Below are 12,100 nucleotides of genomic sequence, written 5' to 3' on the forward strand. Positions count from 1 at the left end.
TTTTTTTTTTTTTTTTTTTTTTTTTTTGCAGCTTGTGGCCTCAACTAATCAAGGAATTGAATCAGAGAAAATACCTGATTTTAAACTTCCTCCCAAGATACTCTGCCAAGTTCTTAGTGTGATGCTAAAGGTATAAACTTTGATCATAACCCTTGCTTGTCCTCCCCTTCTTGTGAATTCACCTGAATCTGTTTTTGATGTATAGGCAGAGCATGAAACAGATGAAGTCTACGCTCAGATCACATTAAAACCAGAGGAAGATGTAAGTTCTTTAAAGTTTGAGCCTGTTAATTTGCTGAGAAAGTGATTTTTTATTTTTTTTTTATTTTTTTGTTTCTTGCAGCAAAGTGAACCAACAAGTTTTGATCCACCCATTGTTGAACCTGCAAAGCAAATGTTCCACTCCTTTGTAAAGATTCTAACAGCTTCAGACACAAGCACTCATGGAGGGTTCTCTGTTCTTCGTAAACACGCCACTGAATGCTTGCCTGCCTTGGACATGACACAAGCTACTCCTACTCAAGAACTTGTGACTAGAGATCTTCATGGGTTTGAATGGAGGTTTAAGCATATTTTCAGAGGTAATTAACACTAAAATCTTGTAATATATTTTGGACTAAATGAGACATGAGAGTTGTTGTTTTCTTTTGTTTTGTTTAGGACAACCTAGGAGGCATTTGCTTACTACAGGTTGGAGTACATTTGTTTCCTCAAAAAGACTTGTAGCTGGAGATGCTTTTGTATTCTTGAGGTACTATTACTTCTCCTGAAACTTTACTAGTCTTGTTTTAGTTTTAATGAAACTCCTTTTTGTTCTTAGGGGTGAGAATGGGGATTTGAGAGTTGGAGTGAGGCGTTTAGCTAGGCATCAGAACACGATGCCTGCTTCGGTTATTTCGAGTCAGAGCATGCATTTGGGAGTCCTTGCTACAGCTTCTCATGCTGTAAACACCCAAACACTGTTTCTTGTTTTGTACAAGCCTAGGTGAGGTGGTGTACATGATACTCTTTGCTATATTCAACATAGGACTTTAGATTTAAGATACAAAGTTTGTGTATTTTCAGGATAAGCCAATTCATAGTAGGAGTGAACAAGTATATGGAGGCCATGAAGCATGGTTTCTCTCTTGGTACTAGATTCAGAATGAGATTTGAAGGAGAAGAGTCTCCTGAGAGAATGTAAGATTCTTTTTTTTTTTTTTATGATCATTAGTTAACTGTTCTTGATTCTGAATGGTTGAGTTTCTTTCAGATTTACCGGTACTATTGTGGGAGTTGGAGATCTATCTTCACAATGGCCAGCTTCTACATGGAGATCATTACAGGTTCAGTTAACCATTCCATGTTCTTTTACTTAACCATTGCAGCTCCCTACATGTAAACATTCTTTCTTCTTCTTCCCCTGTTTAGGTCCAATGGGATGAGCCAACAACAGTTCAGAGACCAGACAAAGTCTCACCATGGGAGATTGAGCCTTTCTTGCCATCTTCCCCAGTTTCAACACCTGCTCAACAATCACAACCCAAAAGCAAAAGGTCAAAACCCATTGAATCATCAAGTTTGAGCCCAGGTCAAGCTAGTTTCTTAGGCGTCCAAGCTGAGCCTCCTCCTCCTCCTCCTCCTGCGAGTAGTTGCTATAGGTTGTTTGGATTTGATCTTACAAGCAATCCTCCAGCTCCAATACCTCCAGACAAGCAACCGATGGATGCTTGTGAAGCTGCCAAGTGTCAAGACCCCATCACTCCAAGCTCAGTTAATGAGCCAAAGAAGCAACAAACATCAAGGACTCGAACCAAAGTAATCATCTTTAATCATCACTTGATATAAAATATTACAAAGTTCTGAAATGTTGTTTTCTTTAAAAAGGTGCAAATGCAAGGGATAGCCGTTGGTCGTGCGGTAGATTTAACGCTGTTGAAATCATATGATGAACTGATTAAGGAGCTTGAGGAGATGTTTGAGATACAAGGACAGCTTCTTCCTCGAGACAAATGGATCGTTGTTTTCACTGATGATGAAGGTGACATGATGCTTGCTGGGGATGATCCATGGAAGTAAGTAAAATATAATTCACAGAGTAGTAGTAAACCATTTCCGGTTCAGTTAAAATCAATTGAACCGAATTAAACCGGAACTGGTTTGATAATATGATTATTGAATGTTTTTGTTTTTGTGGTGCAGTGAGTTTTGCAAGATGGCGAAGAAGATATTTATATATTCAAGCGATGAGGTTAAGAAAATGACGAGGAGAATGAAGAGTTATTCTTCGTTAGAGAATGAAGTAAGCATGGATTAATAATTTGTCATTATGAAGTGATTAATCGTCATTAGTTGTGAGAGTTAGCTGTTGTTAATTAACGTTACTCGGAGACCTGGTTTTAGTTAACGTTGGTCGCACAAGGTTCTGTCGCTATGGACTCGAGATTTTCACTCTGTGTATATATAAAGTCTTTCACGGTCTTTGGGCCTTTGGTCATCATAATGGGCTAATGGGCCGTCTTGTTGTAGATGTAGTTGGGGGTTTTGAGGTGAATTTATTCCGGCTAATCTTCCTCAACAAAAAGAGTATGGTTTGACTTTCAGTTTTATGATAAAGTTTATGGTTGTAATGTCAACAACATCAATAACGTTGTGATTATGAATTTATGATAACTACCTACGTATATTTAAGAATATATTGGCTTCTTCTTCTTGGAACGATCATAAGCATCAATCAACAAGAACGTTGTGATTATGGGTACTGAAAATGATGAAGAGGATGAAGAAGAGGAGATGATAATAACATCCAAACTTCAACTTGTCTTGGCGGCGAAATCGAGAAAACAACAGTACACTTCATCACCAGTGATAAGCCATCACGTGTCACTATCACTCTTGTCTTCACCTGATGACTTATCACACTCTCGCGCTTCGGTTCCTTTCTCATGGGAAGAAGAACCTGGCAAGCCTAAACAACATACTCTTCTACGAGCTCCTCCTAAATACCCCAAGCGTCTTGATTTGCCTCCGAGGCTGCTTCTTCCTCGTGAAGGTACTAAAACGCCTCTGGCTTGTGATCATCCTCGTTATCTCGCAGCGTTGAAACGGTGGTTCCGGTTGAGGAAAGATCGAGCTGATGATGATAATGACGTGGTGGGACAGTGCAGTTTTGTCGTTTCATCGGAAAATGAAAATGATATGAAGATCACAAGAACAACAAGTCGTCTCCATTGTCTCTATGATGTCGCTAGGTGTTACTTATGGGTAAAGTAACCTTTAGTTTATTTACATTTTATATCTGAAAATGTTGTCCTGTCTTGTCATAAAAATACGTATCACAGAACCATGTTTGTATATTCTATGGTTTTCAGGAAGTTGCATGGAAGAAGAAGAAGTTGAAAAGAGATGACATTTGACGTACGGTTTAAGAGATGATTCGTTCATACATACATTGTCATTACTCATTAGATAAGTCTGATACATCGTTGGATACTTGTCTAGTGGACCAAGTACTTATATGGGTTTTTACAGGCCTGACAACACTGCCCCAATGAAATTAATATCGAATTTTGTGTTAAAACTTTTTCTTGATCGAGCTGGATTCGAATGTATGGTTGTTCAATAGATATATCACATGGAAGAAGATAGCATGTCGCGATAAAGTACCGTGGGCCATATAGAATGGCCTAATAATGCATAATTAGTGGCTAGGATAATGTGATTCTTTCAGATGTGATCATCATTACATCAAAGCGGTCCAATAAATTATTTTCTCTGTATAAGTTCGGTGGCTACGATTCTTAATACATTTTTTCTATTCAATGTACAAGTTGTACACACATCTGAATGAGCCTAGTTTGCTTCGACCTAGCTAGTGGTGGTAAACCATGTGAGACGTGGTAGGTCGTTTAAGGATGGAGTAAAACGGCAGGCGAGGTGATCAAGCTAGCATCCACAAAACGACACTGGGAATTGAGTGAGAGAGAGAGAGAGAGAGTATTGTGTGGGAGAGGGTGTTTGGTTGGGTTGGAAAGACATGTGTCGACGTCAGTAAGAGAAAGGATTTGATCAAAGAAACAGTCCTTTAGATTTATAAAATGCTAATTATTTCAATCACGCCCTAAAACTAGGGCCCAGCCACTTCCTTTTTGTCGCTTCCTGTCGGTCCTTCTCTGATTCTTCTCCGATCCCTCATCTTCTGAATTATATGCATTGATAACCAAACCTTTTTTTTATCAAGATAACCAATTGTTTTTTTTGTTTTGTATTAAGCAATATAACCACTGTGTTTTTTTTGTATCAACCAATGTGTTTTCTATGAAGCAATATAGCCAAGATTTTCATATGACTATTTTTATTTTCTCTAGCTATTGATTGAAATCAATATGAAACCGCTTAATGTATGATGCTCAAATGTAAGTAACTAGTGTGATTTAATAAATTTTGCAACCATCATTGACTACAATAAAGCAGGTTGTATAGCTATGGTTTATTAACACGTGATTTGATATTTTTAGAATGAATGCGGTATTGTTTGTTTAAAAGTTTTTTTTTTTTTGAAAAATTGTTTGTTTGAAAGTTTTTTCTGTGTTTCTTATTGGCCTCGATTTTCAGTTTATGTGCTTTTTACAAACTTTTATTCTAATTATCTGATTAGCGCGACATTTTTTTATTGCTTTTACGATTTAAGAATATGATCATGATAACTTTATTTGCCATGTGTGGTATAATAAAGAAGAACACTTGATATAAGGGGTGAAATTTTCGTGACATATTCCTAGAAATAACATAATAAAATAAAATAAAGTATTACGTCCGAAGAATAATCCATAATCCCTAATTACAGTCAACATATATATAGTATTTTATATAAAGCTTAAGCGAAAAACCATATGTGCTTTATGGACCATGTTAAGTCTGATATTTATTACAAATTAATCACGTTAATAAGAATTTCAAGTTCACCACCGAATTTCGCCACCTAATCTACACATACTTAATAAATCAATTAAGAGATTATAAGATCTATTTTAAACGTCAATTATATACATGTAAAGATGATATAACGTATAACGTGTCTGGGTTTTGAAATTGACGGATCGTAAGCTAAAAAGATAATTTAAAATCCCAAAATGGATGGGCGGGAATAGTATACAACTCATAATTCCACTGACGCTTTGTATTGAAATAAGAGTAATCAGCATGAATATAAAGATATATAACAATAATATTCGCCTTCTATATTTATAAATAGTATAACTACGAAATATACTATCACAACAATCCATCCACAACAAAAGAGAACTTTATATATATTTTATATACTCAATATTGCAATATATGAAATTATGAAAATGTTTCAGCTCAAATTAACGCAAATTAAAACACGAGATGTTGAGACTTGAGAGCTATTGTATTTTTTGGTTAAATTGAGATTTCACTAAAACATGAGAGTTTTGACCACCGCCTAGGGAGAATTAAGTATGTACCATGGGACATGGATCATATGAGAAGCTGAAACGTAAAAAAAAAAACACGACCAACAAGTTAGTCAAAACAGTGGTAAAACTATAATATTCAAGTAGAGGTAAATTTGGGGATATATGCAAACTCATCATGCTCATCCGAAATTTACTTGAATATTTGAACTTCATGATAAAAAGAATATGATCACTGATTTTATTGAGCCAACCAATTAGATAATTATACAAATTAAGCCTATTTTTCCTTTTGAAAATATATAAAGAGGGACCAGAAAAGAACTAGAGAGGGAGGCCATGAGACATTATTATCACTAGTCAAAAACAACAAACCCTTCTTTTGCTTTTTAATATTAAATATTAAATTTTAATTTTGCAGGTTTCTTCTCTTCTTCTTCCTACCTCTTGGCTGCTTTCTTTCATCATCCATAAAGTGAAAGCTCACGCATAGAGCCATACCGTCCCAAAAAAGAAGAAGAAGCAAAAGTCCAAAAAAACACTCTCCAAAACATTCTCTCTTTGCTCTTTACTCTCTCTCTCTCTGCCTTTCTCTTTGTCAAAGTTCATGGATGCTACGAAGTGGACACAGGTACGTCAAAAAGATCTCTCTTTGCTATAACTGTTTGTTTCTTCTTCTTTAACTCTCTCCATCTCTCTCTATATATATTTATATCCATACTGAACTTAGTCACATACATAACAATTTCTTATGCTGCTTCTTGTAGTTATATATACGTCTAGTCTCATAAAGAGAGATATGTCTATATGTATGTTTTCTTTATTTGGATTTGTTTTTAAATATGAGTATTTGCATGGGAGATTATCCGTTTCAGAACTTTCGAAAGGAGTTAAAGAAACTTTTGTTCTCTACAAGTTCACCTTTTTATGTGATTAATTATAGATTTTGATTACTAATGGATAAAAAGGTATGATTTGTTATTTACCTTTTGTTCTTGGTGCTCAGGTCTTACCAAATTGTTTTTCTATACGGTGCTTTAGTTTTCCTTTTCAGAATTAATTTTCCTTTAAAGCACCGACGATATAACCACAAAAACCTTAATTTTTTTCTTTGAGCTTAATTATTACCCAAATTTTACTTAATTATCACCAAACCCTAATCTTGGCGAGCTTCAGGACTCGGTTTTGCAATTGTTATTATTGTTCTATTTGACATGGTTTGTGATTCATTAGATCTTTATATATCTTAATTATTATAGGGTTTTCAAGAAATGATAAACGTAAAACCAATGGATCAAATGATTTCAAACACCAACAACAGCACATCGCAACAACAGCAACCAACATTCATCGCCACCACATCAAGGCCAAACGCCACCGTAGCGAACGGCGGCTCCGGCGGAAACAACAACAATACGGCTACTACGATGGAAACTAGAAAGGCCAGACCACAAGAGAAAGTAAACTGTCCAAGATGTAACTCAACGAATACGAAGTTCTGTTATTACAACAACTACAGTCTCACGCAACCAAGATACTTCTGCAAAGGTTGTCGAAGGTATTGGACCGAAGGTGGCTCTCTACGCAACGTCCCTGTTGGAGGCAGCTCAAGAAAGAACAAGAGATCCTCAACACCTTTAGCTTCACATTCCAACCCCAAGCTTCCAGATCTAAACCCACCGATTCTTTTCTCAAGCCAAATCCCTAACAAGTCGTCAAAAGATCTTAACTTGTTGTCTTTCCCGGTCATGCAAGATCATCATCATGGTATGTCTCAGTTTCTTCATATGCCAAAGATCGAGAACAACAATACATCATCTTCAATCTATGCTTCATCATCTCCTGTCTCAGCTCTAGAGCTTCTAAGATCTAATGGAGTCTCTTCGAGAGGAATGAACACGTTCTTGCCTGGTCAAATGATGGATTCAAACTCAGTCATTTACTCATCTTTAGGGTTTCCAACAATGGTTGATTACAAACAGAGTAACAATAACCTTTCGTTCTCCATTGATCATCATCAAGGGATTGGAAACAACACCATCAACAGTAACCAAAGAGCTGAAGATAATAATCATGCTGATGACATGAATGGAGCAAGTAGGGTTTTGTTCCCTTTTTCAGACATGAAAGAGCTTTCGAGCACAACTCAAGACAAGAGCCATGGTAATAATACATACTGGAGTGGGATGTTCACTAATACAGGAGGATCTTCGTGGTGAAAAAGGTTAAAAAGAGATCATGAAATTATTGTTATCTCTTCTCTTTTTCACCTTTTTAACTCCTTATTTATTATATTTTTACTTTGATGATCTTTTGTTCTTTCTCACATGGGGTACTTTAGTTAAAGTTGTCAGGACTTAGTCTACAGATAGTCCTTTCTATTCCTTCTTTCGGGTGTTGTTCTTTTTAAATAGTATTAGTGTGTGATGATAATTTTCTTTAGTACTGAGGAGTGAGTGCTGAGGGATATCATACGAGGGTAGAAGAATAAGTGAATATAAGTGCATTGTGTGTAACCAGTGAGATCTGTATTCATCATTTCTTCTATTTGCAGAAGTATTTGTGTAATTCACTCGTCTTTATTTTTAATCAGTTTGATATATATTTAAGTGGTGTAAACATGTTTGGTACATTTTTATTCCGGTTGAGTGAATACTGCATAAGTTTCATATTTACTAGCTATCTAATATAGTCACTGCTATAATAACAATTCATCACTTAATATATAGTCACTGTTATAATAACAATTCATCAATAACGCGTTTGCTTAGATGGATAGCAGCAGCAACGAGTGATTGCATGCATGGAACCATGCACTAAGCTAAAATATAATAGAAGGCGACCAAAAATATGATTGTGGTAGTGTTCTCTTTGTCATTGCGAATGCTAGCAACAATTCTATTAGCTGTTTTTGTTTTGTTACCGACGAAATATGTATGCAAGTGATTCGATGTATCGCAAAGAGTGATAGAACACATGTAAGAACCATGGGGAAAATATAACTGAAATTTTTATCTGTTTTTTACATAGGTTCTAAACGGTACCTAATAGTGGCAACATATACATAGTAAAAATAATTGAGTATGCTGATATTCGTATTTGAAATTAATAATCAACGTATCAAGTTTAAACTTTAAAATTATTTGATGGTAACCCAGAACTCATTGCATGTGAACGGAATTACTCTTCTCAGAATTTTCAGCTTTTTCAGTTTATATAATTCACAATTATTACCTTCTAGACAACTACTCCCATACTAGTAAATTAGTTGGAGTAATTAATATATAAAATGCGCCCGCCCATACTAGTAAATTCCATCAAAATTATGTGTTATTTTTGTTTCTCCAGTAATTTGTGTGTTGTCAAATAGTCACAATCCAGTAGATATACCATTTGCAGCGCAAAACTTAAGTCTCAGTAATACAATATAGTCTTCTCACTTCTCAGTTCAGAATTTATATAACGGGTGATTTGATCCAAAAAGAAAAATTAATATTACGGGTGGTAAAAATAAAGAAAATATTATTGGAATGATTATCCACGAAGAGTCATGATTGTCGAATCCCAAAGCATCACATTTTGGAGAAACATTTATATTCATAGCGCTCTTCGGCTTTTTTTGACTTTTGTGTCCGTGCATGAACTTAGCAATGTTTTATCCTTTTTAACGGAAATTCATTACTACACCTTCTAATATATGAGAGCTTCTAGGAGTATTTAAAAAAAAAAAAAAATTCCTGAAACGAGAGTTATTTATTCTTCTTTGAATAGAGAATTATTAAGAATTTAAAACAAGAAGTTTCAAGCTGGGAATTAACTCACTAACATTTTTAAAAAATCAAGCCTATACGTTAACCTGCTCCAACTAAAAGCCGTTTATAACATTCATTAACTTAATACTCCGTTTGAAGTATGCGTGGATCTGTAAAATATGGTCATATTAATGAATCATCATCATTTGTAGTTAAAGGTAATTAAATCCCTTGAAGCAAACACCCACTAAGACCGAGAGACGACAACAAGCTTTTCTTCAATTCTCGTTATTACCAGTTTCAATGCGATGTCACATTCCACTCGACATTTTCATTATCTTAATTATTAGTATAAAATAATAATAATCAGACCGTACCCTTCACGTTCATCCACCTAATCCGCTTTTTAATCTTCCAATTAGATGAAAGTGACCTTTCTAATTGATCCATGATAAATGTGTATACACATTTAACGTTGGTAATTTCAGAAATCGCAGTATTATTTACTATCATAAACTTCACTGTATAAGCACTACATTTCAGACAATTTAAAATTTAACTCGGTAAAGGTTACCATAACCCGTACACCAATAAATTAAGTTCTTTTCTATTGCATATATCTTCTAAATTATAAACCATTTGGGGAAGCTACACATATTTTCGACAACTTGCTATGTTTAAAGGAATGTTTTAATTTATTTTTAATATGATGAAAACAATTAAAATGATATGTATCAGATATTTATTAATTTAAAATAAATATACTAAGTATACTTTTGTCGGAATAGTATAAGATAAATGTGAGTATGAACACATGATGATTAGTAGCTGGCTTGAAATGCGGAAGTAGATGCCCACTTTATAGTGCCCGCCAACCAAACATGATTTTTCATTGGGTCTGTGTTGTTTTGATTATTTAATTACTGACTATATTTGAATACTACTCGTAATTACATTCAAGTATATAGGATAAAATCAAACGCGATATTCTCGTAGTCTATACAGATCTAGATTTATCTGCGCATGGTCGCTTTATTCAAAATAATCGAGAAAAAAATAGCGCAACGGATCCATCGAGTCAACTATATTTTATTTTAAATACAGAAAGCTGTTATCTTCAGGCCAAAGAAATCGAAGGAATAAAAGGACCTGTCTCGAAGATAAAGATGAATCTACATCACATAATATACCACTGGACATGTAATAAAAGGTGACGCACTGATTCTCTCTCTTTAACTGATCATCAACTTCATATTTAAATTCTGGGAGTACATGATTTCACCATAAGTGATTTAACCACACTTATAGACAAAGTTCTCTAACTTCACAAAAGAATCACTAGATGGATCTTAAGCTACCTGAACTGAACTTTGCTGTAATTTCAACCCAATGAGCCCAAACTCTCTCTAAACCAGAGAAAATTATCTCTTAAACCACCTACTTAGACCACAATGAGAGAAAACAATGAAACCCAACATAGCTAAAACTAATCTCGAGTCAATAACATCTCAAGCATTTGTCTCCAGAAGATGAGCATGCACACAACTAAATGTGACGCACTGATTCTTAGTCGTCTAAAATATACTACAAATGACTGTTTTTAGTTAGGAAAAATTAATAACATAATTTCTTAACTTTTGAAAATAAGCTAAAAATATTAACTCACAGACATATCATTTTAATCATCAATTTCTAATCAAACACAGATAAATCTCATACCAGCCATTTTAATTCTACTAAAATTAGCATAATTACTTTTTTTTTTTTTGATAACTCTGATATTTGGGCAGTCACATTTCCAACTATCCCTCCGAAAAGGGTCCAGCGCCCCAACGAAAGAGATGTTAAATCCGTTGTGGCCAAGGCTCGAACCCGGGTGGCGGACAGTACAGCTGTACCTCCTTTACCACCAAGCTACGAGCGCTTGGTTTTAGCATAATTACTTAGTATTTAGCGGTATAACAAAGTTAAAATGGCTTACTAGCTCAATACAAAAATGATTTTTTTTTTTGGGATTTCAGTTCAAATGTTAGAGATAAAACTTGTTTATTTAAAAATGACTTAACTGGAATTTGTAATTTTTAAGTTTTGTGATATTAGTCATTGGAGATAGAAATCATTTGAGATTTCTGTGGTTACCAAAAAGAAATATAATTTTTCATCTCGAATAAAATGTCTTATTTAAGCATATATGTTAAAATAAACATAGAAATATTATTTTCACAAATGAATCAAAACTAAAAAAATTGTTTAATAAAAAACTTAGAAAAATTCTCTCAAATATCAATTTTTAAGTTTTTGTCACAAAAATAGCTCTCAAAGAAGAAAATGATCAAAATAACTCTTTTTATTTTAAATTTTTTAATATTTATTTTTTATTTTTAAAATTTAAAACCCTATCCCCAAAACTCCACCCTTTAATTCTAAACCATAAGTATAGATTAGTTAAACCTAAGGTAAAAATGTAATTTTATCTTTTAATAAAACTTATTTTAGTCATTTTCTTCATTAAAAACTATTTTTATGAAAATAAATTAAAAAGGGTTATACTATGGAATTTCTCAAAAACTTAATTAGAAACACAAATATAATATAAATTCAGACATTACATAAAAATAAATGTGTTTAAACTCAAAACAATTTTAAACACAAACATAAAAGTTAAAATTAAAACCTTAAACATGTTATCGTTAGAAGCATAAATCATTGATATTACCCGATAAAATAAAGCAAATGAAAAACGACGGAGAAGCCAAATCGCAACATCAAACAGCCATACACGTCAGATACCATGGATAATTTCACGTTTAGATAAAAATAAAAAAACCTTTTCTCTGTCTCTCTCGAACAGAAAAAGAACTCCCACGAAAGAACAGTTAGCTCCGGCCGTCGCCTCTACGTTGATGTTGAGACCAAAAAAAAAAAAAAAAA

General features: G+C 34.1%; 3 protein-coding genes across 5 annotated transcripts in view; all 3 read left to right on the forward strand.

The window, feature by feature from the left end:
• The window catches only part of LOC106312090 (auxin response factor 18), a 3,310-nt gene extending 831 nt beyond the window's left edge, over positions 1–2,479 (forward strand). The window contains exons 3-12 of the mRNA XM_013749474.1: positions 32–130; positions 206–262; positions 344–581; positions 661–751; positions 821–985; positions 1,066–1,179; positions 1,253–1,325; positions 1,411–1,797; positions 1,867–2,054; positions 2,182–2,479. Of these exons, the coding sequence (XP_013604928.1) occupies positions 32–130; positions 206–262; positions 344–581; positions 661–751; positions 821–985; positions 1,066–1,179; positions 1,253–1,325; positions 1,411–1,797; positions 1,867–2,054; positions 2,182–2,296 (1,527 nt within the window). The 3' untranslated portion in view covers positions 2,297–2,479. The remainder of the gene's footprint in view (positions 1–31; positions 131–205; positions 263–343; positions 582–660; positions 752–820; positions 986–1,065; positions 1,180–1,252; positions 1,326–1,410; positions 1,798–1,866; positions 2,055–2,181) is intronic.
• A 169-nt stretch (positions 2,480–2,648) lies between these two features.
• Positions 2,649–3,521, forward strand: LOC106312093. The gene is made up of 2 exons (XM_013749478.1): positions 2,649–3,243; positions 3,351–3,521. Exons 1-2 carry the CDS (start codon positions 2,734–2,736, stop codon positions 3,393–3,395), a joined length of 555 nt encoding a protein of 184 aa, XP_013604932.1. The 5' UTR covers positions 2,649–2,733; the 3' UTR covers positions 3,396–3,521.
• Positions 3,522–5,844: 2,323 nt separating this feature from the next.
• LOC106312091 (dof zinc finger protein DOF3.7) lies at positions 5,845–7,850 on the forward strand. 3 transcript variants are annotated; one of them, XM_013749477.1, is made up of 3 exons: positions 5,845–6,048; positions 6,677–7,184; positions 7,269–7,850. In XM_013749477.1, exons 1-3 carry the CDS (start codon positions 6,025–6,027, stop codon positions 7,634–7,636), a joined length of 900 nt encoding a protein of 299 aa, XP_013604931.1. In that variant the 5' UTR covers positions 5,845–6,024; the 3' UTR covers positions 7,637–7,850. The 3 variants fall into 3 exon arrangements, with proteins under 3 accessions (XP_013604931.1, XP_013604929.1, XP_013604930.1); XM_013749475.1 differs by having other exon boundaries at positions 6,677–7,850; XM_013749476.1 differs by lacking the exon at positions 5,845–6,048 and adding an exon at positions 6,085–6,385 and having other exon boundaries at positions 6,677–7,850.
• Positions 7,851–12,100: the final 4,250 nt, after the last annotated feature.

Source organism: Brassica oleracea, chromosome C8, assembly GCF_000695525.1.
Source record: "Brassica oleracea var. oleracea cultivar TO1000 chromosome C8, BOL, whole genome shotgun sequence".
Classification (NCBI taxonomy): Eukaryota; Viridiplantae; Streptophyta; class Magnoliopsida; order Brassicales; family Brassicaceae; genus Brassica; species Brassica oleracea.